Raw genomic sequence first — 27,396 nt, 5'->3', positions numbered from 1 at the left:
ATCTATGCCACTGAAATAAAATGTTAAAACGTTATGAATAAACATGGCTCTGACTTAGACTTTTTTCCTATCTGATTTCATAACACCATCTAGAGGTTGCTTCTGGCAGTCTATGAAACAAAGTTGAAGGAACCCATGAACATCATTTGATAGTTTTTTTCCAGTTTATTGCTAAGATCATTAAGCATGACAAATTATTCACTTTCAATTCAATAAACATAATCAAGTTTAAAACATATTCAGACTGAATAGATTTCTTATACTATCACAAATATTTGTTAAACAAAAATTAAGTAGGTACATTGAAATAATTATCATACATCCTTATACTGCAACAGAAATCAGAAAATAAATTGATAAAGCATATTTTTCAATCAAAAATATATGCATGGACCATGTGTGATAATACTACCATGTTAGCTTCATTAAAGTCAAATTCCTCTGGCACATAATCCTCCCAGAAACAGTAGTTACTGCTTCGTTCCATTTGAAAATGTATCAATCTGCAACATACTGTAAAAGTCAACAGCAGTACAATCAACAGCTAGTAATCAGAGTATAAAAATACTTATTTCATTGTGTTGAAGAATGTACTTGTTCCGAATCAGGGTTCTATTCAATAGGCACCACACAAAATAAAACTGATTGAAACAGATGGGGGGGACACGACACACTACACGGACTTGTCCAATAAGAACCTCTCTTTCCATTGCAAGACGTTTTACCACAGTGTGCCCTAATGAATACAACCTTGTTCTTCAAGCTAGTTTGATTTTCATGTCGTTTCCTGGTAATTAAGCCCCACATGGTAGATAAGATCCTCATGCATATATACTAGTGGTTTGTATTAAGTGCAAGAATTGAAAGGCCCCCTTTCTCAAATCACTAGAATAGCTTACTCATCAACTCGTTATTCACTAATCATATTTGTTACCCCACAACCACAAACTCTCTCACACCTAGACAGAGACACGCACACCTTTGGTTCATGGCAAACCACAACTGACCCGTCACCCACTACTAAAGACAACCATCCTCAGTACATTAGAATCAAATACTGTGATGAGAAATTATACAGATTTTTTTTAAAAATGGGATTCAACATCTCAACAAATCGAGTGATTTACAATGTACATGATCCAAAGAGCTTGATTAGATCACAAGGATCAGTCATCAAAACCCCTTCATCTTTAGGCCACCTCGAATGCTAACTACAGTTTTTCTTCCTCTCCATCTTATGGTTCTCAGACATTCAATTACACCAATTAACAAGGCATGGGGTATATTTAAACTCATAAACTAAGTACTAGTTGAATAAGTCCAGTAGAATGATTGATTCATTAGCAGCACATCAGTAGAGGTGGGGTAAGGCGGCTGGTCTCCAATGGTTCCCCTTTAAAAATGTTCCACCACCTGTGGTTGGTTAAACACAGAAGGGGCGGGTGGAATGAGCCCCTTCCAATTGGTGGACGGGCAGCGGCGGCCATGTTGGGGTCCCACTGCTGGATTGGTGTTGTTAGTGTGCTTCCCGTCCCCTGTAGTGGAGGGGTCAGGTGAGAAGGCTCAGAGGCCATCTTACAGCTTGGCCTGCAGGGGTTTCAGGTACTTGTGGTAGGACTCGTGTACCTAGAAGAGAAGGAAGGAGGGTCAATTTGAGTACTCTGCAGATAGTCTCTTCCACCCACCGGCTCCCTCTCTCTGTCGGTAGGAATAGCCTTGGGACAAGGTTACTCTGCAGGAGACTTATTACTACAGCAAATCATTCATTAGATTGCCATCTTTATGTAGGCAAACAACAAAATGAACATAGACATAATTTGGCTCTTGATCATAATCTGAAACAAATCCTTGTAAATGGTTCTCAAATGGTCTATTCATGTTCGTAATAACAAACGAAGGTAAAAAAAAAAAAAAAAAAACGTAAAATCAACAGTAAATTCCTTTTCTTAATCTCTGACTCTCTTTTTTTAAAGGCCCTCTCCATGAACTCTGACCTCTGTCTTGTTGAGAGGCGAGCGGCGGGCCCACTCGAACATGTGCTCATAGACGTTGCCGTCGTAGCGTCCCAGGACGGAGTTGAGCATTTCGTCGCGGTAGTCGAAGGCGTCAACCAGGCCCACGGCATTGGGCCTCAGCTGGGCCAGAAGGTCCTTCAGACGCTGGGACACCTGGGAGAGCTGGGGCACACTCAGGAGACCAGTCTGGAGTGAGGAAGGAACAGTCGGGTCATTATTGTTAAAGAGAATGTGTTCTCAATAAACAAGCAATAGGTTAAAATATCCAAATGTCACGACGAACGAACGAGTTAGAGCCTTTATATGTAAGATCAAATCAAACAAATCGGAAAGTTAGAGTAAGAAAACTGACTGCAGCATTACCACAAAAATGGAAGAGGCACGTGGAAAAGGTAGGGAACTTGTTTGTCTGCCATATATTAAAGATACAAATTGGCTGAAAGGAACTGGCATAAATAGAAAAATATACTAGTTTCATTTGAGGACAAAAATGTTGACAGCTGTGCCATACAGGTTGCCAAATAAATGGGAGATTTTCGATGTACCGATTACATGGCACATGGTTTATGAACCTGTACATGAAACACTTGATTCAACAGAATTTTTCCATTTAAATGATTATATAGAATTCTTGCCACCAACAGAATGCTACATGTTGTGCGAAGAGACCGAATCAATAGATCACTTATTCTGGTATTGCCCCTATGTAGCTTGTTCCTGGTCACAGGTTCAGGAATGGTAAAAAAATAATAATAATAATCAAGACATGCACTTAAAATTAACCTTACAAATATCAGTGTTGGTTGATTTAGAAAGCCATAGTCAGTCAAATAATACTCGTAGGAAAGGATTTCATCTTTAACTCACAATCTGTGGATACTATACGATTAGAAATGTTAAATTATAGAAAACGTCACACAGCACAATTGAAAAATATATGGCACATAGAAACCAAACGGGTTTGGGATTAAAGAGTTGATGTTTGGTAATGTATTACGGTTATGTGACTGCTTTATAGAAAATTACCATGTATGTCAAATTTGTAAGCAAAAGCTATTAAAAAATATATATATATTTGTACTCCAAAGAGGGGTGGGGTGATGAAGGGGTTAATACAATTTTCTTTTTTAAATATACAAAAATAAGACAATCTTCCTTTAATACGTGATACAAGTACGAGTGTAATACAATGTCTTGCTTAAAACATCATACATGACATTATAAAAATGAATATAGATTTTGGTACAGGACCCACTTATGGACGCATTGAAATTCACACATTATTCTTCCATGTATTTAGTCCCTGTATTTTCCCCCTGGGAGTCTGTGATTGACAGTTGCCATGGTGGTGGTTACCTGGAGGAAGTCTCCACTGTGCTGTTGGATGCCCTGGAGGGCATAGAGCAGGGCCAGGGTGCTGAGGACAGAGTGAACCCCAGTGTCTCCTATCTCCCCCAGCTTAGCTGCAAACAGCTTCACCACCACATAGTGACAGTGGGCCTGGACATGGAAAGGGAGGAGGAGAAGAGATGGAGGAGAGTTAAATGAGGACCAGAGAGAGAGGAGGAAAGGGAAATTGAAAGAGGGAAGCAGAGGGGAAGAGATAAGAGGGCTCCCTCCCAAAAAAACAACACATTCCATATCCCAGGTTGGCAAGGTAACTTACATCAGAGGCTCTGACCAGGTCTATAGCGCTGTTGTTCCAGGCATCCTCCTGACTGACTCGCTTCTGTAGCTCCTGCTGAATACTCTTAGCTGCCATCTCAACCAGCCTAAAGACACACAGAGGCATTGACATAGGAAACCTTTCAACAAAAACTGCCGCATGGCTGTCCATAGAGTACAAGTACAATTCGTTGTGTGCTGGACTGGTGGACCATTTTAGCTCAACCCATTGCATTGCCTGGCACCAACTAACACATTGCTCTGATTAAAAGTCTCTGCCATACAATGTACAGCCCTTTGGGACTTAATGAAGATCAGATATCTAAATGGGATCTATTACTATGACATTTCGGTTAGCTTGTAGGCCCACTTACTTGGCAGCTCGTAGTTTGTAAGCATCCACAAGGCTGGCCAGGTCATTGACGTTGACTACAGTGGGTCGGGAGGACACAGACTGGGGCTGCAGCCTACGCTCCGACTCGTTCAGGTAGGACACGATGCCACTCAGCTGGTGGCCTGCCGACGCCTGCCGGTAGCTCTTTATCAAGAACCTGAAGAGTGAGGGATGCAAAGACGTGAGCAAGACAGTGGAAGGGCACGAAGGTCACACACAGACAAGAACAAACACAAAGTAGAAATGGGCGATATGGCCAAAATATCATATCACTATACGTTTCTAATTTTTGACAGTAATTGATGCCATTTTATGTTTTGGTTTAATAAAAGTTACATATGCTTAATGAGTCATGCATGATCCTAGGGTGGCAACAAATACATTCTAAGTGGTTTTAAATGGGGCTCTCTTCTGATTGATTGTATAAAACAAACTTAAACCCAAAATAATTTCAGCCTTTTCATCAATTTCCTTCACTCATTTGCTATCATTTCCACACTGTAAAATATTTGTTTTGTCTTTGTATGCCTCTATTGTGAAAAAGTAACTTTTCCTTTATGAAAATAATAATTCTCCTCTGACCATGTATTTTCAATGGATTCCATGGCAGTTTTTACTTTCGCCACAAAGGGCATTGTGCTGATTTCTAAGGTGCTTTTGGCACACCCACTGCCTCACAGACACTAGCCTATTCATCACACAAAATGACGTGGGCACACCTGAAGCTCTTGCTAGCAAATGATCAGATCAACTGTTAGCAGTCTCTTACTGCCGGTAAGAACGGACGATTGCAATCATTTTTTCAAGTAGCATCACTCAGTTATTGCACTTAACAAAGCAAGCATTGAAATACCATTATGTAAGGTAAAAATCCAAACCGGTCCATGCATTAATACTGGTATATAGTAAAATGCCATTTACCACCCAGCTCTAACTAAGTACACAAAAACTCATACACACCCATTCATTTGGTCCTAGTCTCATTCACTCCCACGCAACTACTTTCCTCACCCTTTGCATTGTACACTTAGCAGTGCTTACACTGAACACACTCCCAAAAACATTTAGACAGTTAGATCGATGCTTTGTTGATAATTACTACCGATGATGTGCAGGGCGCAATATCACACACAGCTTTTAATACTAGGCTTATGTGCCCTGACTTGCAAGTTTTGGAATACATCATAATGTGTGTTTATGTGAGCTGTAGAATGTGACTGAGGTTTTTGATTCAGCAAGGAAAAAATGTGTCCTTTAAGGGTGTGTGTGTGTGTGTGTGTGTGTGTCTCATATCTGTGTGTGTGTGGGGGTGTTTGCGTCTGCATGTGTGCGTGCGCAAGTGTGTGTGTACCTACCTAGCGGTCTGCAGCATCATGACGGTGTTCTCTCCCTCGTAGGTGCACGTGGGCACGAAGTTAACATAGATGTCTGGGAGGGCGCTGCAGCGGGAGTAGCCGTGCCCGCCACACGCCATGCGACACACCTCGATGCCCGCGCTGGCCGTCCACGTGGTGAAGGCCTTCAGGCCCGCGGACAGGGCATGGAGCTGGGCACAGGTCAGACGATGGGGTTATACAGGGTTATACAATTATATTGACACAGGATGGTAGAGGATGGGCACAGTTATATTGACACAGGATGGTAGAGGATGGGTACAGTTATATTGACACAGGATGGTAGAGGATGGGTACAGTTATATTGACACAGGATGGTAGAGGATGGGTACAGTTATATTGGCACAGAAAAAGCAGTACAATGACGTAATATGTTAATATGAATGAGGATCTTTCGTTTAACTCCCTAGAGGGTTGATTGACGCACCTGTGCGCCAGTCTAAGTTACATAAAAATAAAAAAAAATCTGTCAGTTTAAGCTAGAGATATGTTATTTGCATTGGATATGTCTCAATCCACCGCATCCTCCAGTGTCTCACTTTCAGAGCTAGAGCGGTGTTTGTCAGACCATGAAACATCCCGAAAACCGGTTCTCTCACGAAAACGTCTCTAGCGTCCGAACCACTCTATGGAAAACTCTCACAAACACGTTCTCCGTTTTGCTCTACAACCCCCACAAGTGTCAGAACACTCGTCTGTAACGTCAATGTGTGGTAGCGTCCGAACCGTTTGGGCTGCAAACTCGTTTGCAAAAACAATTTAGTTTGAAGGACGTTTTGTGCCAACCCAAAAAAAGGGGTTAAATATATTTTAAAAAATACTTGTTTCTTATGATACATTTTTTGACGGTCCTTTTTCACATTATGAATGTGTTATTCAACGTGTTTCTATGTGCTTTAGTAGCAAAGGCCAAATTAAATATTTTAATCAAATAATTGTTTAAAATCCAATAGCTAAATGATCCATAGTATGACCATCTTAAAACAATTCCATGTCAGCTTAGCATTCCCCTCCTCCAACGTCTTAGACTAAAGAAGTAACACCGACGAAGACGGTTGTCAAAACACCTCCATTAGACTTCAGCTGCTTAAAATGGATGAAACATTTCAAGACTATTCAGTGAGTAGAGTGTTTTCCCATATTCCCTGGTCAGGTCACGTGGTTTAGAAGAAAATAATAAAAACTCTGGGCCATAGCCAGCCATTCTTTCATCACGTACTATATCAAGGGCAGGTATTTACTTAGCCTGGGTACCAGTCTGTTTAGCTATCATTCCACTCCTCGTGTAGCATGACACGGAGTACAAGGCGTGGAATGTTAGCAAAACAGATTCTGGATTTCAGGCTAGTATTTACTGTAAGTACCTCTGGTAGTTCACTGAAGTCTCCCTGGCTGATGTCTCCAGTGATGCGGTGGTAGACCTGGTTCATGTACTGACCAACAAACTTGTAGGCATAAGCTGTAGCCAGCAGGGGGAACAGCTTGTACTGTTGGGTCTGGTAGTCCATAATCTGGGGCTCCGGCTCTCTGGAGGAACCACAAAATAAGAATATAGACTTAGATGTAAGGTTAATGGTTCGCTATCTTTTATATGTTAGTCTTTGAAGAACATTGAGATACAGCTATTTATTTATGATTCCTAAATATCTACCCAAACTCTATGTAACATCTACCTACATCAGCTCTCACACAATTAGAATAAGAGTATAGATTTTGTTAAAATGGTAAGGGTTGTAGTACTTTGCTTTCTATTCTTGTTTGTGTCTGAGAGTGTTACTTGTGTATGGATGTGCGCAAATATGTGTGAGTATTTTTGTATTCCTTTGACTATTTACAGTGCCTTGCGAAAGTACAAGGACAAGTACATTAGAGTGTCTAGTTTGAGAAACAGACACCTCACAAGTCCAACTGGCAGCTTCATTAAATAGTACCCGCAAAACACCAGTCTCAACGTCAATAGTATAGAGGCGACTCTGGGATGCTGGACTTCTAGGCAGAGTTGCAAAAAAAAAGCCATATCTCAGACTGGCCAATAAAAATAAAAGATTAAGATGGGCAAAAGAACACAGACCCTGGACAGAGGAACCTGTGCCTAGAAGGCCAGCATCCCAGAGTCACCTCTTGAGACTGGTGTTTTGCGGGTACTATTTAATGAAGCTGCCAGTTGAGGACTTGTGAGGCATCCGTTTCTCAAACTAGACACTCTAATGTACTTGTCCTCTTGCTCAGTTGTGCACCGGGGCCTCCCACTATTCTGGATAGAGCCAGTTTGCTCTGTTCTGTGAAGGGAGTAGTACACAGCGTTGTGTGAGATCTTCAGTTTCTTGGCAATTTCTCATGGAATAGCCTTCCTTTCTCAGAACAAGAATAGACTGACGAGTTTCAGAAGAAAGTTATTTGTTTCTGGCCATTTTGAGCCTGTAATCGAACCCACAAATGCTGATGGTCCAGATACTCAACTAGTCTAAAGGCGGCCAGTTTTATTGCTTATTTAATCAGGACAACAGTTTTCAGCTGGCACCAAACAGATGAAAACACACCAAAACCTAACACAGGAAAGTAGTATCTGTACAATAAGAATTTTGATTTCCGTCTCAAAACTTTTTGCTACAGTTTGACCTAATTTACATGACCCTGGTGTACAGAGCTACAACTGACCCTGGGCGTATCTCAGACTGGTGCCGTACGGAACTGTAGCGGATGGCGATGGTGCAGGACTTGGCGAGGGCGTGGCCCGCTTCCCCTACGATCATGGACCTGATGAACACCATGGTGCCGTAGGTCAGCTTGGCACTGGGAGGCTTCACATACGTACCATCTGCCTCCACCTGGTGGGGAGAATACATACGGTCTGTGGCAGCGGCGGCTCCTCATAGCAGGAATGGGAGGACCATCCTCCTCAGTGAATATTATTATAATTTTTTAAAAGAATGAAACTATAATAAATATCTTCACGTCACCAAATAATTGATTAACACACACTTTTTTGGAATGTAGGCGCAACAGCACTCTGTAGGGTAGCACCATGGTGTAGCCGGAGGACAGCTAGTTTCTGTCCTTCTCTGGGAACATTGACTTCAATACAAAGCCCAGGAGGCTCATGGTTCTCACCCCCTTCCATAGACTCACACAGTAATTATTTCAACTTCAGAGCTCTTGCAGCATGAACTGACATGTTGTCCACCCAATCAAACTATCAAATAATGAATCTAGTACTGAAGGCATAAGCTACAGCTAGCTAGCACTGCATAAAATGTGGCGAGTAATTGACTCAAAGTAAGACAATAGTTGAACAGCTTTGAACAAATATATATTTTTAATGAAGGCGGAGAGAGTGGGAGAGAGAGAGCTAGTTATATGTCATTGTATTTTTTTCCACTTAGCTAGCTAATGCAGTTAGCTAGTTTAGCCTACTCAAACAAACACCCGGCTCAAACAGAAACATATTCTATGTTAGCTAGTTGGCTATGGCTATCCTATCCAACACTGGCACTCTTCCAAGTCAAGGTAAGCTTTTGGTTTTATTAATTTATTGCAACTGGGGCCCACCGGTTTAACTGCTAAACTGCTCGCTGACTGCAGTGCATGACTGTAGCGGGTTTACTAAATCGTTAGTTCTAGTAGCTATGTAGACTAGTATGCGAGAAGGAATACAATAAGCAAAGTAATCATGCTGTTTTTATGTGGCTGCTATGAAAGTGAGCTGTTTTTGTGTGATCAGTGGTGTATTCATTTTGCCGATTCTGTTGAAAAATGTTTCTTAAACTGAAGCAAACAGATGCAGGCAAGAGTGTGCAAGGTGTTATTGAATGTGTCACTGTCTGTCACCTTGATTACAAAAATGTAGCTCCACCTATGTTGTGAACTTTCATTCATAGGATGGGTATAGGGAAAAGTCGGGTATCATGTAGTAGCCTAAACCTATCGATGTTACATTGAGCTGGGTGAATGGAATATGAATGACAGTCATCCAATATGCTTTAATAGAAGTAAGGCTCATACATTAAAACAAATATTATAATAATTAAATCATCCTCCCTCATCTGAAACGGCACAGACCGCCAATGGTCTGTGGTATACAGTTCTAGGACAACCAGGTAGTAAGTATACACTCTCTGAGGAATATGCATACAATATACCTTCAAATCTAAGCTTGGTGACAGTATTAGAATCAACCAACAGAAACAAAGAACAGTGTCTCCTTGAAATGTGATTAACTGCCCAGTCGCTCACCTTTGCATATTTCATCAGCATGTGGTCGCGAGGAATTCGTACGTTCTCCAATTTCAGGTAACCATTGTCAACCTCATCAAAGCCAAACTTGGGCCCTATGTCCCCTACCACCACACCTGAGAGAGAATGAGAGTGAGTTCATTAGACAGTTGGCTACCACCAATGCTACATACAGAGACACAGCCAGACACACTCTTTTTGACACAAGCACAGCAGTATGTACAGTACCTGGCAGTGGTATGTGTGTGTTCATACTGCGGAGAGGTACGATGAAGGCCTGCAGACCGTGACACTTCCCCTGGGTGTGGAGCTGGGCCAGAACTATGGCGTGGTTAGACGTCTTACCCACTGGGGGGAGCGAGAGAGCGAGAGATTCTCACTATTAAAATATTTCTATTGAAATAATTTGGCAGTCATTTAAGTCTCTAGTCCACACTGCAATGAGAATCAGAAGTAAATTGTTTGATCTTGTTCAGCAATGTTGTGGAATGTGTTTTCTTCGGAAGCTAAGTTCACAAACTTAACTGGGGATTGGTTTGATTGTACAGTGCATTCAGAAAGTATTCAGACCCCTTCACTTTCCACGTTGTTACATTACAGCCTTATTCTAAAATGTATTTTAAAAAACAATCCTCAGCAATCTACACACAATATCCCATAATGACCAAGCGAAAAACAGGTTTAGACATTTTTGCAATAAAAAAATGCCGTAGTTACATGAGTATTCAGACCCTTTGCTATGAGACTTTAAATTGAGCTCAGAAGCGTTCCTGTTTCCATTGATCATCCTTGAGATGTTTCAACAACTTGGAGTCCATCTGTGGTAAATTCAATTGATTGGACATGATTTGGAAAGGCACACACCTGTCTATATAAAGTTCCACAGTTGACAATGCATGTCAGAGCAAAAACCAAGCCATGAGGTTGAAGGAATTGTCCGTAGAGCTCTGAGACAGGATTGTGTCGAGGCACAGATCTGGAGAAGGGCACAAAAATATTTCTGCAGAATTGAAGGTCCCCAAGAACACATTGGCCTCCATCATTCTTAAATGGAAGAAGTTTGGAACCACCAAGACTCTTCCTAGAGCTGGCCGCCCGGCCAAACTGAGCAATCCGGGGAGAAGGGCCTTGGTCAGGGAGGTGACCAAGAAACCGATGGTCACTCTGACAGAACTCTACATTTCTTCCATGGAGATGGGAGACCCTTCAGAGACCCCTTCATCTCTGAAGCACTGTAAGGTCTACTACACCTGCTGTATTTGGTGTATGTGACAACAAAACAAAAATAATTGTTTTGTCAGATCTGTGGTCCAGGACCCTACATTTGTTTTTATCAGATCAGAGAACCAAGGAGAACCAAGGTTCTCTGATCTGATAAAACCAAGATTGAACTATTTGGCCTGAATTCCAAGCGTTACGTCTGGAGGAAACCTGGCACCATCTCTACGGTGAAGCATGGCGGTGGCCACATCATGCTGTGGGGATGTTGTTCAGCAGCAGGGACTCGGAGACTTGTCAGGATCGAGGCAAAGATGAACGGAGCCAAGTACTTAGAGATCCTTGATGAAAACATGCTCCAGAGTGCTCAGGATCTCAGACTGGGGTGAAGGTTCACCTTCCAACAGGACAACAACCCTAAGCACACAGCCAAGACAATGCAGGATAAGTCTCCGAATGTCCTTGAGTGCCCCAGCCAGAGCCCGGACTTGAACCGATCTAACAGCTCTGGAGAGACCTGAAAATAGCTGTGCAGCAATGTTCCCCATCCAACCTGACAGAGCTTGAGAGGATCTGCAGAGAAGAATGGGAGAAACTTCCCAAATACAGGTGCCAAGCTCGTAGCATCATACCCAAGAAGACTCGAGGCTGTAATCGCTGCCAAAGGTGCTTCAATAAAGCACTGAGTAAAGGGTCTGAATTCTTACATAAATGTGATAATTTTTTTTGCTTTGTCATTACGGGGTATTGTGTGTAGATTTAATCCATTTTAGAATAAGGCTGTACCTTAACAAAATGTGGAAAAGGTCAAGGGGTCTGAATACTTTCCAAAAGCACTGTATGTGTATTGGCCCTGAAGCTAAAGTGTGTGCGTGTACTCACGTCCCCCAGGCCACCACTTGATGGAGGTGATGGTCGGGCTGTTCATGACAAACTCCTGGGTGGCCGGGTCATACGTTGCCGTGGTTTCAAGCCCCCTGAGGTGGGTGCCTAGGCAACGAGAAAGACACCAAGGCCCCCAAACACACAAAACCAAAGAAAGAGAGAGTTATCACTAAGTTACGGCAGGAGCACATTCATGTTTTCAAATATTATGCAGTGCAAACCTGACAAGACATCAATCTCAAATAATAAAGCAACTTTAAACTTTATCTCACAGCAGTAAATATATTATTTGTTGTGTCTAGTGGGTATACTTTGTCTTCTACATTTTTTTGTTGTTCACCAGTTCCCTCACCCGAAAAAAAAAAGTTATTCTATAGTGGGAAAACCTTTGTAGGTGTTTGACAGATCAAAACCAAAAGAAAGATTCAATCTATTTCTTACAATTTGCATAACTAATATGCGTACGGTTTAGGGCTGTCAAAGTTAACCCGACATGTTCTATGCTGTTAATTTTGCTACTGTTTTATCTCTCAGGTCAAAAGATTTAAACAATGATCCCAGTTCTACTAGCAGCAGCAGTTTGTGACTAGTTCGTGAAGAACATGGATCAGTAGCCTCGGCTAGATCTAATAGCTGTATTATATTTTACATTAATGCAGACCTGGCTGAGCTGTTGTTAGTCTTCTGTGGAACTCATAACATTGTTGGACAGGTTTAAATGTTCTTTGTATCCATAGAGCCAGTTCTCCCCCCCCCCCCATAGTCAACCTTCCAATTCAAAATTGGAACAAATTAAGTCTTAACAGTACTCGAGTGTGTATGTGGGAAACTGTTAAACTTCCAAGAACATTGATAAGAGAGAGTAGGCCTACTTTTAAAAAAACCATTGAGACCATTAATAGCCAGCTGTATGGTCTAGTGACTTTTGTGTTATGGTGAAACAGATTATTTTGTGTTTCTTTCCTTTACAATCAAAACATAGTATGCCTACAACTAACACCACTAACTCAATTCATTATTGTAATCGTTTGACGGCCCTATTACGTTTATACGGTGAAGATACATGTGGCGAAGGACGTAGGTTGTCCGTCTTTAAACTCAATATACTTCCAAACACAGTAAGGGGGACAAAAGGGACAGAGGCGGTGGAGGGTACCTGTTTGGGAAAGGAAGTCACCGAGGGTGCTTTAGAAGTGGGCATGGACGTTCACCGTGGCTGGCAACAAGACTGTGTGAGAACCAGGGGCACCAAAAGGGAAGCCATGCGAAGCTGTGCGGCCCACAACACTCACACTCCAAGCCAGCCAGTATTAGTGGTTTTAGTCAGAGTAAAAGGCAAGAGTGAAATGTCCTTTTTACAATTTTTTAAAAATAGCATTTAAAAAAAAGGCCCAGTGCAGTCAAAAATATGATTCCTGTGTTATATATATATATATATATTGAAATTGTGAAAATTATCATGCCCTTTTAGTGTAAGAGCTGTTTGAAAAGACTGCCTAAAACGTCATCCTATTTTGGTGGGATGGAGTTTTGGAATGCCTGGTGACATCATCAGGTGGTAAATTAGTACCAAACATCTCTGTCAATAACAGCTAGTTTTTTGAGTTCCCCCTCCATACTCAGACCACTCCCAGACAGTGCTAGCAAAATACTTGTTTGATAAATTGCTCTTTGCTAAGAAGCCATTTTTGTTGCTTTTTGACCATTTTAGTTGAAAACAATCACAGTAAGGTACTTTAACTGTTACCCAGAAACATTTTGATATTGAGATTTTAAAAAATTGCTGCATTGAAATAGTGGAGGTCACCTTGGGGTCATGATAGGGGCTACACCAAATGATTGATGTATTATAATTGATTATGCTTATGTTGTATTAATAGAAGGGGAAGGGCTATAAGACCCTCCCCCACTACATTTATAGGGTCCTGGACCACAGATTAGCAATATATATATATTTGCATAATAAGGTGTAATACTGTTCCACGGTTCTTTTCTAGTCTCTGCCTCATAAGAAACGGTCTGAGAGATGTGTGTTATTGCAGTCAAAAAGCGCCTCAAGGCTAAAACAGATGCATAGACTCAGAACCCTGCAGGGGAGTAAAGAGATAAGAGACCAGTCAGATACACCACTGTGAGCCACACGGGAATGGAAAATGACTGCTGAGCCCTTAGAAAACACTGGACTATTGTTTTTTCCTGCACGTTTGTATAACTGTATTTGCATGGGCTTGGTCTCATGAGTAGGTGTCGACTGCAAGCATATTCATTTTTTATTTTGCAGAACTTACTCTGTTTCCATTGTCAACTTCTGCCTGCAATTACATAAATAAAAGGTTGGATTGATTTACTTAAAGACGATATTATCTGATTGCTGATTTCACCAATAAGCCAATGATTGACAAGGAACAAGGAACCTACCCCCAACAGAACCTTTAACAACACAAACGTTCTGTCTGGGGAGACGTTTTTTAAGAAATTCCCTAACGAGTATGGGAGAGTTATCTGGTGGCTCGACTCAAACGTCGAAGAGGGTGGGCATGCATCTCTTGTCCACTCCACAGAGCATGTGGGTGACCGGAGGTTGGTGATCAGGTACGGTTTTTGTTTGGCATTTTACCGTGGCCCATCTCTGTCTGTGCGTAGGTGCCGATGATCTCCAGGTTCCAGGCGGGTATGAAGAATGTCTCCATCTGCTCAGGACTGGCCTGGTTCAGCAGGGTGGGCAGGAACATTCCCAGGTGGAGGTCCAGGGGCTCCGCCCGCCCACGGTGCACACAGCTGGGGCAGCGCCAAGTGGCAAGGGGAGGGGGTAGGAGAGTAGTTTGAAGGGAGAAGAGGGTAAAGGAAGGATAGGACATTGGGGGAGAGCATGCAAAATAAGGTATAGCCAAGGGAGAAAACAAATTATGGCATAGAATAATAGGCCATATAAATGGGACATGACAGTGAAGAAATGGTTGGAAAAGATGGGAGATTAGAAGTGTTGGTAAATAACATTTTGGGGGCAGAGAGGATGGATGAATAGATTGAGGGATGGATGAAGGGATGGGGGGGGGGGAAGTGCAATAATTTAAAAAATTTAACTGAGCTAGTCATGCAAATTGTCTGCGGAGAACTGATTAGAATCATAAGTTAATTCATTCAAAATAACCTTCTCATGCATGATTGTTGCAACACTTCATTTATTTGCCTGAAATGTTCATTTCCAAAAGCAGTGTAACCTGTACTCTCATGTCACTGAAAAAAACTTTTTCAATTCCAAATGAATTGTGATGCAAACTCTGGGATGTGTTCATTAAACGGACAAAAGAGACAAACTGGACTTGCTCCATTGAGAAATGGCCAATTTAGTTTTCCATTGTAAAAGTTAATTGCATGGCCTAATGAACACAACCCTAAAATGTCAAATGTGTGACAACCAATAAATCTGTCTATGTTAATGCTACCAACTAGTGCAGTTTACTACGGGAACGTTATTTTTCCAAAAATGAAAATACTGCCCCCTAGTCACAAAAGGTTAATGCTACCAACTAGTGCAGTGCAACTAGCATTTTTAAAGCAGACGCTTTAGTCCAAGGGTAGGCAACCCTGTTCCTGGAGAGCCACAGGGACTGCAGGATTTTTTCCCAAGTACGCACCACACAAGACCAATTGAGCTAATTCAGTGATTGCCTAAATTCAACACATCTGGTATTCCAGGTTGGTTAAATCAAAAACATGAAGTGCCTGCAAAACTCCAGGATCACGGATGCCTACCCCTGCTTTAGTTTATAAAGGAAGGGTGAAGCAGTTGTAAGGGCATTTACAGTTAAGACAACAGGCAGTTTTCCATTGACACAGGATTATTCGACAAAAGCAAAAGTTGCGAAAAAAATCTGTGCGATACGTGTTACGGAGACAGCAGGTAGCCTAGCGGTTAAGACAGTTGGGTCAATAACCGAAAGGTCAGGGGTTCAAATCCCCGAGCCGTCTAGGTGAAACAAATCTGCCAATGTGCCCTTGAGCAAGGCACTTTTGCTCCAGGGCAGCTGTCAATAATAACTGATCCCTGGCCGGGATCCCCCTCTTGGAGGGTGTCGGAGGGAGTGTGAAATAAAAACTAAAATTTCCAATTCACACATACGTACACACTTTTACATGTACGAAATAGGACAAACGTAAGCACCCACCTAATTATTATTAATAGATAGGAGACGTTTTCTAAAGATCAGCAACATTTTTTAAATTAAGTTCGATGGGTGGATATTTCTTTTGTCGAACCTTCTTCATTGCGACAAATGACGGAGCCAGTGTTTTTCGAATAAATGCCGATTGTCACAAATTTGAAGGTACACGGGCATGTGACGCTGTCAACGTAACTAGACAAATAATGTTTCCTTGCAGAAATAGGATTATCCTGACTTTCAAGAGGGCCTGAATTACTTACACCTTGCTTTTCTGGTTGGCAAGTTTCACCATGGCATGGACAGTGGCGATACGTTGGCACATGCAAATTATTAGAAAATGGAAAATTTTAAATTATTGCATTCTATTCATGCTGGCTTTCGCGGGCTACCTGAGACATGAAACAGATAGGTGGGACGGCATACACAGTGTTCCCAATTTCTTAATGTGCAATTTGCCTAAATTGGGTAATGGTTAACACTTTGACCACAACATTTTTATTCAACACTGGTTTTTCAGATTTTTTGTTGTTGAGGTTAAAGGTCATTAAATCCAGCTGTTTTTATTGACACAAGAAAATTAAAATTAAAACGCACGACAGCAGGCAATTATCTAAAGTAATCTATTTTCTATGCAAACTTGAAAATCACTTGAAAAGTTTATGGAAGCCTAGCTAGTGAGTTGCTGAGAAGAAGTGAACCAGACCAGAACTCTGAAAAAAAAGAAGGCCTTCAGAAAATTCTGAAAAGCCAGTCCTAGACATTCCCTAGAGTAGTATTGTCATGGAAATGCCATGGTTACACAATCGTGAATAATGTCCACTTCGCAGCGTCATAATCGTGAATAATGTCCACTTCGCAGCGTCATAGAAGTGAAACGTTGGCAACAAGAGACATCTGGCATGGCCAAAAATTGTCTTACATCGCACAGATCTCTCTGCTTTCAGATTAACAATGGAATATTCAGGGATCTGAAACTCAAATCACACTGCATGTTCTTTGGCAGGACACAGTGCGTCTTCTCTATCAGTTGAGACTTCGACAGACAAGAACAAATTGTTAGGCCTATATTCATTCATCCAAGCTATAAATTCACAAACAGCCAAAAAATTAGGCCTACATCCATCCAATCAAATGCACAATTCAGAATGTTAGGACATTTGCTTAAAAAAAGCTCAAAATTATACAGTGTTAATCATATGTAATGAGTAATCTCAATTCAGAGAACATGGAGAGTAGAGGAAAATCAAGACTTAATAGCAATCAGAATTAACTGACATAAGCTTGGGAACAATTCATTAGGATAATAGGCCACTACTAGCAGCAGGAGAGGAAATAAAAGGGGTTTGAGGAATGGAATGAAACTAAAAACTAGACGGGAATGGATTTTTTCATATTGTTTAAGCGCAATGTTAGGATTTTTTGTTGTTGTCCTTCAATTGTTTATTTTGTCCAAGGTACTGGGCAGGTTATGAGGACTCGAAAAACAGACCGGCAATCATGACATTTTGAATCTAGCATATTATGTTTTGGCTATTCAGTTTAGCTAATAACTATCGAGTTAGGCCTACAGTCTGGGCACATTTTGTCTACACAAACAACTACAGTGATCTGTCAAACACCTACAAATAATCACTTTTGATCACAATGTCCACCCCATGATTTGAAAACAATATTAAAGGAAAATCCTACGTCAAGATCGACAACTGTCCATCCCTAAGCATCCCTGTGATCCTTTCCATAATTCAAAAATATACTTAGCTAGCTAGTTAAACACTTGCACAAGCACTTTATGGTCGTGTAAATTGTGCCTTTACGGTAACATTATTATAAATTCTCTGTATGGGGACTGACCGTGCCCCAACTCTGTCTGGGCGTAGGTGCCCAGGGCCTTGAAGGACTCAGCCAGGGGGACCCACTTCTTCAACTGCTGCTTGTTACACTGGGTGTACAGGGTGGGGAGGAACATGACGAAGTGGAGCCCCAGAGCCTCGTGATGGTGGCGACGAAACACGCTGAGGGAGGGGGACAGACACACAGGTTGACGGATGGACAGACTGGGCGGGACCACTCAGCAGGTTTGTGGTCATTTTACTCGAAAAAAAAGAAAAAAGAATGTGCATTATAGTTGTCCATTTCAAAAGTGTTTCGTGCCTACTAAAAAGGACCCAGCTTTAGGGTTGACCTAGTGTCAACATGACCTTACTGTAAAAGCAAGGCTTTTTATTTGTTAAAGGGATTCTGCAAGATTCTGGTAATCAGTCATGGAAGTCTATAGGTACGCAAGCATAAGCTACTATACCTATAGACTTCCAGTTTTGCGCTAACGGTAGTTAGCATTGGCTCGCAAAACTACCTGTAATGTCCTTCATACTGCACGCAGACTTAAAAATAGTACCCACGAGTTTCTGACTCTGGGTAAGTAGAAAACCACTTAACTGACAGAATCTTGCAGTATCCCTTTAAATACATGCTCTGGGTCTTAGAAGACCACTAAGTGTGTTTTTTTATTTTTTATTTTTTTAAACCTTCCATTTTGGGCTAGATGTGTCAATGTGTAGTTCATACAGTTGAAATCGGAAGTTTACATACACCTTAGCCAAATACATTTTAACTCAGTTTCACAATTACTGACATTTAATCCTTGCAAACATTCCCTGTCTTAGGTCAGTGAAGATCACCACTTTATTTTAAGAATGTGAAATGTCAGAATAATAGTAGAGATTAATTTCAGCTTTTATTTATTTAATTACATTCCCAGTGGGTCAGAATTTTACATACACTCAATTAGTATTTGGTAGCATTGCCTTTAAATTGTTTAACTTGGGTCAAATGTTTTGTGTAGCCTTCCACAAGCTTCCCACAATAAGTTGGGTGAATTTTGGCCCATTCCTCCTGACAGAGCTGGTGTAACTGAGTCAGGTTTGTAGGCCTCCTTGCTTGCACACACCTTTTCAGTTTGGCACACACATTTTCTATAGGATTGAGGTCAGGGCATTGTGATGGCCACTCCAATACCTTGACTTTGTTGTCCTTAAGCCATTTTGCCACAACATTGGAGGTATGCTTGGGGTCATTGTCCATTTAGTAGACCCATTTGCGACCAAGTTTTATCTTCCTGACTGATGTCTTGAGATGTTGCTTCAATATATCCACAATTTTCCTGCCTCAAGATGCCATCTATTTTGTGAAGTGCACCAGTCCCTCCTGCAGCAAAGCACCTCCACAACATGATGCGGTCACCCCCGTGCTTCACGGTTCTTCGGCTTGCAAGCATCCCCCTCTTCCCTCCAAACATAATGATGGTCATTATGGCCAAACAGTTCTATTTTTGTTTCATCAGACCAGAGGACATTTCTCCAAAAAGTACAATCTTTGTCTCCATGTGCAGTTGCAAACTGTAGACTGGTTCATTTATGGCGGTTTTGGAGCAGTGGCTTCTTCCTTGCTGAGTGGGATTTCAGGTTATGTCGATAGAGGACTCATTTTACTGTGGATATAGATACTTTTGTACCCGTTTCCTCCAGCATCTTCACAAGGTCCTTTGCCTTTGTTCTGGGATTGATTAGCACTTTCCGCACCAAAGTACATTAATCTCTAGGAGACAGAACGCATCTCCTTCCTGAGCTGTATGACGGCTGCGTGGTCCCATGGTGTTTATACTTGCATACTATTGTTTGTACAGATGAACCTGGTACCTTCAGACGTTTGGAAATTGCTCTCAAGGATGAACCAGACTTGTGGAGGTCTACAATTTTTTTCTGAGGTCTTGGCTGATTTCTTTTAATTTTCCCATGATGTCAAGCAAAGAGGCACTGAGTTTGAAGGTAGGTCTTGAAATACATCCACAGGTACACCTCCAATTGACTCAAATGATGTCAATTAGCCTATCAGAAGCTTCTAAAGCCATGACATCCTTTTCTGGTATTTTCCAAACTGTTTTTCAAGGCACAGTCAACTTAGTGCATGTAAACTTCTGACCCACTGGAATTGTGATAGTGAATTATAAGTTAATTAATCTGTCTGTAAACAACAATTGGAAAAATGACTTGTGTCATGCACAAAGTAGATGTCCTAACTGACTTGCCAAAACTATAGTTTGTTAATTAACAAGAAATGTGTGGAGTGGTTGAAAAACTAGTTTTAATGACTCCAACCTAAGTGGATGTAAACTTCTGACTTCAACTCTACATGCATAATCTATTATCAGAACTATGGTTTTTACCTCAATTAGCCACGAAATCCCTAGTTTGAATGCAACGGTCTACATGAAGCTGTGCAGTGCCATTTTACCCCACATGCGCCAGCCCCCTAGCAATTAGAGTTCTAGCCAATGAGCTTCAGCTCCTCACCATTTGAGTGACAGCTCGCAAGACATGTGCACACAACACACAGTAGAGTGACAGAGAGCAATAATGTGGTGCACATGTGACATAGTACACCATTTCTGGGGGTTTACTTTTGGCTCGTGAGCACTACTTTCAGAAGTACTGGCTAAAAAGTATACAGAGGTACTGGCTAAAAAGTATACAGAAGTACTGGCTAAAAAGTATACAGAAGTACTGGCTAAAAAGTATACAGAAGTACTGGCTAAAAAGTATACAGAAGTACTGGCTAAAAAGTATACAGAAGTACTGGCTAAAAAGTATACAGAAGTACTGGCTAAAAAGTATAGAAGTACCGGCTAAAAAGTATACAGAAGTACTGGCTAAAAAGTATACAGAAGTACTGGCTAAAAAGTATACAGAAGTACTGGCTAAAAAGTATACAGAAGTACTGGCTAAAAAGTATACAGAAGTACTGGCTAAAAAGTATACAGAAGTACTGGCTAAAAAGTATACAGAAGTACCGGAGAATCTCTAACACTAGAAAAAAAATTGACATTGGACAAACCCAATCCCTTTAGTTTCACAACAAAATGTGCTCCGATTTGCCCATTTCAATTTGCTCATCATCATTGTCATATTGAGAAATAGATGTTATCAAATGAGACTTACAAAGAGAAAATAGGCTCCTGGCTGAGGCCTTTAATATGTAACTAATGTCTGACTGTTATACTTGACTTGGGCTATTTAAGGCTAAACATATTTGAGGTGAATTGGCAGTTTTTATAAGTGAAAGGGTAGGACATAGTGTAGCCTGTGACACAGTTTTAATCTCGATGTGACCTTTGCTCTGCCTAGAGAGATGGTGCTGTCCTGCAACAGTACTCCATGACTCACACATACTAGGGATGGGGTTTTGAAATAATTTCACGATTCGAATAGTATTAGGAATTTGTCGGATATCTGGATATTCGATATACGTATGTTTTTTTAGGCCGAGCACTGCTAAGCGAGGGAGAGAGTCTGGCGCTCTATTGCTGCAGCTGAGGAGCCTTGTGTGTGATCAGAATGGAGGGAGCAGACTGAGGAAGATGGCTAATAAAAATATTGCCTAGTCAGACCATTATTGTTTTCCAGCTGGGTGATTGTCTTTATTATACAATAGAAGCTGATTACAACAGCATGATCATTACACAGGTGCATGGATAAATTGGGGACAATAAAAGGCCATTCTAGAATTTGCAGTATTGTCATTGTCACAATGCCCCAGATGGTTTGACAGAGCGTGCAATTGGCAAGCTGACTGCAGGAATGTCCACCTATATATTAACATATATTTATGTTAATTTATCTACCATAAGCCACCTCCAACGTCATTTTAGAGAATTTGGCAAAGTCCAAACAGCCTCACCAGCCAGCCTCGGTTTGCCGATGTCAAAGTTGTGAACAGAGTACCCCATGGTGGAGGTGGGGTTATGGTATGGGCAGACATAAGCTATGAACAACGAACACAATTGCATTTTATCAATGGCAATTTGAATGCACAGAGATCCCGTGACGAGATCCTGAGGACCATTGTCGTGCCATTCAGTCGACGGCATCACCTCACGTTTCAGCACGATAATCCAACGCCCCATGTCGCAAATATCTGTACACAATTCATACTCAACAGACATGTCACCCATTGAGCATATTTGGGATGCTCTGGATCTGTGTACAACCACATGTTCTAGTTCCTGCCAATATCCAACAACTTCGCACAGCCATTGAAGAGTGGGACAACATTCCACAGGCCACAATCAACTCTATGCGAAGGAGATGTGTCGCGCTGCATGAGGCAAATTGTGGTCACACCAGATACTGACTGGTTTTCTGATCAATGGCCCTAATTTATAGGTATAGGTGACCAACAGATTCTTATCTGTATTCCCAGTCATGTGAAATCCATAGATTAGGGCCTAAAAGTTTATTTCAATTGACTGATTTCTTTATATGAACTGTAGCTCAGTAAAATCTTTGAAATTGTTGCATGTTGCATTTATATTTTTGTTCAGTATAGTTTCAAGTTACATTTAAATCGCCACGTGCACAGGATAAAAAGGGCGTAGAACAGTACAATGAAATTCTTTGAGAGCTCTTTCCCAACAATGCAGTGATAGAGATAACAGAATAAAAACCACACAAGAACTACAATGAGAGTTAAAAAGATGTTGCTGGATATTGGCGGACACTGGAATCCGCTGTCGTACACGTCAACCCAGAGCATCCCAAACATGCTCAATGGGTGACATGTCTGGAGTGTTTGCAGGCCATGGAAGAACTGGGACATTTTCAGATTCAAGGAATTGTGTACAGATCCTTGCGACATGGGGCTGTGCATTCACATGCTGAAACATGTGATGGCAGCGGATTAATGGCACGATAATGGGCCTCAGAACCTTGTCACGGTATCTCTGTGCATGCAATTTGCCATCCATAAAATGCAATTGTGTTGGTTGTCCATAGCTTATGCCTGCCCATACCATAACCCCACCGCGGGTCACTCTGTTCACAACGTTGACATCAGCAAACCACTCGCCCACACAATGCCATACATGTGGTCTGCGGTTGTGAGGCCGGATAGACTTACTGCCAAATTCTCTAAAACGATATTGGATGCGGCTTATGGTAGAGAATAACATTCAACTCTCTGGTGGAAATCTCTGCAGTCAGCATGCCAATTGCATTCTCTCTGTGGCATTGTGTTGTGTGACAAGACAGCAGATTTTAGAGTGGTCTTTTATTGTCCCCAGTACAAGGTGCACCTGTGTAATGTTCATGCTGTTTAATCAGTTTCTTGATATGCAACACCTGTCAGGTGGATGGATTATCTTGGAAAAGGAGAAATGCTCACTAACAGGTATGTAAGCAAATTTGTTCGCAAAATTTGAGAGAAAAGCTTTTTGTGAGCATGAACATTTTCTAGGATATTTTATTTCATCCCATTAACCATGGGACTAATACTTTACAGGTTGTGTTTATTTTTGTACTATTACTGCACTGTTGGGTAGAGCTCTCAAGTTAAGCATTTCACTGTACTTGTGCATGTGACAAAACTTGATTATAAAATATTTAACCCCCCCCCCTCGCTAAAAATGATACTTACAAGTATTGTAATACTGATGTTCAGATATTCTAATAAGCGTGCACATCCCTAACACATACACAAACCTTTATAGCCACACGGCAGAGTGCCAGGGTCTTGCCCCATTGGCAACACTATATCCAATGTTTGTCACCGTAACAGTCCTATTGCTTCACCATATATCAAACATTGGAGATATATATAAATAATACAGACTTTGATCAGGAAGATACAAAAACTCCTCATAAGATGACAACGCAATTAATCGTGGGGCTAATAGCCGGCAATACATTAGCATGGGATGTGAAGAAGACTTTAGCATATTGGTGAAAGGCTTAAAGACGGTTTGTGTAATTTCAGCAAATGCGGTGTTTTGCTTCAGTGTCCCCAAAGCAGCATCGATACAGCCATCTGCACTTCAAACCTCAAAACAAGCATGAGAAACCTCGTCCGATGTCTGCCACGCTGTGCTCAGCATGAGCACTTTCTGTGAAATGTTAAGAAAAAAATTTAAAAAACATGAAATGTGTAAAGGAGTGGTGACTGGAGGATACCGGGAAGTATGACATATGCTTTGATCATCCCAAACCCTTAGACTTCACACAGTCCATTGAAACCAAATCCTGCTTGTAAATAACAAAACTAGCCCAAATGATCTTCAATTCCTCACCTTTCATTACTTTCACCTGCATTGGTCACTACACCTAACAGGAAGACAACTCAATGGACAAAACCCTATATCTACTTTCACATTTCTAATTGTGATGTGCAGGTCCATAGCATTTACACTGATGTCATCTAACAGACTCTTTTATCCAGAGCGACGTACAGGAGCAATAAGGGCATACTGCCATATTTCGGGATTCGAACCAGCAACCTTTCGGTTACTGGCCCAACGCTCTTAGCCGCTAGGCTACCTGCCGCCCATAGCAGGTAGCTGGTCTGGGTCTGTGTCCCAGCCTTACCTCTTGTAGCAGTAGATTTCCTCAGGGTCTGAGATCCCATACTCTCTGAGCTTCAGGATCATGTGGGCACTCTTCTTCACGGCGGCATCGTATCGCTCGCTCCTGGACAGGAAGTTGAGGTCCTCACTTTGGAAGTCTGGGTCACTGATAACCAGTGACTCTGTGGGGGATAAGAGAAGATTAAGACATCAGGGTAAACAGCGTCGGAAACCCAGACTTCTCACACAAAATGGGATTTTGGAAGGGTGGCCATGTGAGACGAGGTCGACCATTATGTACAAATTGTGTAGTATTACCATTGGATAAATAAATGTATCCAATATCATTAGCTACATTTATCTGCAACATAATACACCCCTGCCCGACCATTTTTTAAATTTTATTTCACCTTTATTTAACCAGGTAGGCTAGTTGAGAACAAGTTCTCATTTACAACTGCGACCTGGCCAAGATAAAGCATAGCAGTGTGAACAGACAACACAGAGTTACACATGGAGTAAACAATAAACAATTCAATAACACAGTAGGAAAAAAAAGAGAAAAATAAGAGTATATATACATTGTGTGCAAAAGGCATGAGGAGGTAGGCGAATAATTACAATTTTGCAGATTAACACTGGAGTGATAAATGATCAGATGGTCATGTGCAGGTAGAGATACTGGTGTGCAAAAGAGCAGAAAAGTAAATAAATAAAAACAGTATGGGGATGAGGTAGGTAAATTGGGTGGGCTATTTACCGATGGACTATGTACAGCTGCAACGATCGGTTAGCTACTTAGATAGCAGATGTTTAAAATGGTGAGGGAGATAAAAGTCTCCAACTTCAGCGATTTTTGCAATTCGTTCCAGTCACAGGCAGCAGAGAACTGGAAGGAAAGGCGGTCAAATGAGGTGTCGGCTTTAGGGATGACCAGTGAGATACACCTGCTAGAGCGCGTGCTACGGGTGGGTGTTGCCATCGTGACCAGTGAACTGAGATAAGGCGGAGCTTTACCTAGCATGGACTTGTAGATGACCTGGAGACAGTGGGTCTGGCGACAAATATGTAGCGAGGGCCAGCCGACAAGAGCATACAGGTCGCAGTGGTGGGTGGTATAAGGTGCTTTAGTAACAAAACGGATGGCACTGTGATAAACTGCATCCAGTTTGCCGAGTAGAGCATTGGAAGCTATTTTGTAGATGACATTGCCGAAGTCGAGGATCGGTAGGATAGTCAGATTTACTAGGGTAAGTTTGACTACGTGAGTGGAGGAGGCTTTGTTGTGGAATAGAAAGTTGACTCTAGATGTGATTTTGGATTGGAGATGTTTGATATGAGTCTGGAAGGAGAGTTTGCAGTCTAGCCAGACACCTAGGTACTTATAGATGTCCACATATTCTAGGTCGGAACCATCCTGGGTGGTGATGCTAGTCGGGCGTGCGGGTGCGGGCAGCGAACGGTTGAAAAGTGCATTTGGTTTTACTAGCATTTAAGAGCAGTTGGAGGCCACGGAAGGAGTGTTGTATGGCATTGAAGCTTGTTTGGAGGTTAGATAGCACAGTGTCCAAGGAAGGGCCAGAAGTATACAGAATGGTGCCGTCTGTGTAGAGGTGGATCAGGGAATCGCCGCAGCAAGACCATAGATTAGCTGTGGTGGAAAAATAAGAAACACTAGCATGCTTCTCTGCGACTCTTTCGCAGGTAGCAGTGTACAAAAAAAATAACAATTAGTTAAATACAAACGTATATTCTGTACCTGTAACTGTACCCGAAGCCTGGCTTTTCTACTTTAAAAGATTGGAACCATATCTTTCACTATGTAATAGGTCACTGCATCCATTATCTCCTTCCAACCCAAACGTTTATTGTCATAAGTGATTACGTTTGAAAAGGATGCGGCTATGGTAGTTTGTCTTTTAGCAGACGTTTTGGGAATCGACTGACTGGAATCGGCATTGCGTAGTTTCAGTTACAGGTGGTGGAAGGGGTTGATTGTACTTCTGCTTTTCGTAGAAATTGTCTTCCGACACATTTTGCACAGGACATTCGTTTGCTGAACATCAGACCTCTTGAACCCGAACCCCTTCCATATTACCGAGAAAATCAATATCGCTGCCCTTTTGGGGGATGATTTCATCCTCGCGCTGGCTTCCTCACTTTCCATGTTGGTGGAACTCGTACCGTGACACTTAACCTCTGTGCACGTGTTGTCACGCAATTGGGACATGATTCGACATTGGGCTGACCAAGAGACAGTGAGATGTTGCATTTGTAAAACGTTACAACGTCATAACGGAACCTCGATTCTTGCGATACAGGCATTTACCAAATCGCGCTAAAACATCAACTCGAATATACCGAGAGAAAGAAAAAAACTCCATATATCACCCAGCCCTAGCTAGCAAGGTTGCTACAAGCTGGCTATGTTATCTGTCAATTGCACAAATCAGAGCCTTGTTTATACAAAACAGCATGCACAAGTTACACATGAATGCAAAAAGTGGCCTTAATCTTGTCATTGGCTCACAATGATAAAACAACAGCTGACGGGTTAGAACCACTGTTGACCCCATCATTGGAGCCCAGTACAACAGATAGATAAACAACTGTTTAACCTAGCCTAGGCAGCAGGATAAGAGTCCGTGCAGATATAGCGACCACTATCGGTTGCCTAGGCTATGCATAACCAACCTTCGCCAATGTAGGTCAGCTAGCTAGTTATGAAGCTAGCTAGCTAGCGGCTAGTTCAATGTTTTGTTTACACGTGTTTCGTGGTGCTTTAACCTCGCGAGCAAAGCTAGGCTACACATTCGAGACACAGTACAAGTCATTCCAACCTTACCAATTTCTCTTCTTCTTTTGGTCTTCTCGATGCCTCCGTCCAGAATATGTGTGAGTTTCTCCACGTCAAATGTAGCGTTCTCACGCTCTCTGGTTATGTCAGGATTCATGGCGAAATAAATGATATTTTCCCTTGCAAAAGACGACGTTGCGTGTGGCGATCAAATGTGAGTTGTGTAATTTTAAGACTGCA

General features: G+C 41.7%; 1 protein-coding gene across 2 annotated transcripts; it reads right to left on the bottom strand.

Annotated features, from left to right (window-relative positions):
- Positions 1 to 150: 150 nt before the first annotated feature.
- acox1 (acyl-CoA oxidase 1, palmitoyl) lies at positions 151 to 27,396 on the bottom strand. 2 transcript variants are annotated; one of them, XM_024396559.2, is made up of 14 exons: positions 27,205 to 27,396; positions 24,382 to 24,541; positions 17,822 to 17,982; positions 11,802 to 11,909; positions 9,930 to 10,049; positions 9,702 to 9,817; positions 8,127 to 8,296; positions 6,833 to 6,995; positions 5,430 to 5,620; positions 4,055 to 4,231; positions 3,682 to 3,787; positions 3,372 to 3,515; positions 1,995 to 2,201; positions 151 to 1,626 (listed from the first exon to the last, which is right to left on the bottom strand). In XM_024396559.2, exons 1-14 carry the CDS (start codon positions 27,311 to 27,313, stop codon positions 1,576 to 1,578), a joined length of 1,983 nt encoding a protein of 660 aa, XP_024252327.1. In that variant the 5' UTR covers positions 27,314 to 27,396; the 3' UTR covers positions 151 to 1,575. The 2 variants fall into 2 exon arrangements, with proteins under 2 accessions (XP_024252327.1, XP_024252328.1); XM_024396560.2 differs by lacking the exon at positions 17,822 to 17,982 and adding an exon at positions 14,422 to 14,582.

Source organism: Oncorhynchus tshawytscha, linkage group LG32, assembly GCF_018296145.1.
Source record: "Oncorhynchus tshawytscha isolate Ot180627B linkage group LG32, Otsh_v2.0, whole genome shotgun sequence".
Classification (NCBI taxonomy): Eukaryota; Metazoa; Chordata; class Actinopteri; order Salmoniformes; family Salmonidae; genus Oncorhynchus; species Oncorhynchus tshawytscha.
Note: the sequence above shows the minus strand (reverse complement) of the source record. Positions and strands in the feature narration are given on the sequence as shown.

Excerpts from the sequence above, each read along its gene's own strand:
- acox1 (XM_024396559.2), bottom strand. The coding sequence starts at position 27,313 with ATGAATCCTGACATAACCAGAGAGCGTGAGAACGCTACATTTGACGTG. Across the intron at positions 6,996-8,126 it reads CAGTCTGAGATACGCCCAGG|AGAGCCGGAGCCCCAGATTA; the intron begins GTCAGTTGTAGC and ends TGGTTCCTCCAG. Across the intron at positions 4,232-5,429 it reads ATGATGCTGCAGACCGCTAG|GTTCTTGATAAAGAGCTACC; the intron begins GTAGGTACACAC and ends CTCACTCTTCAG.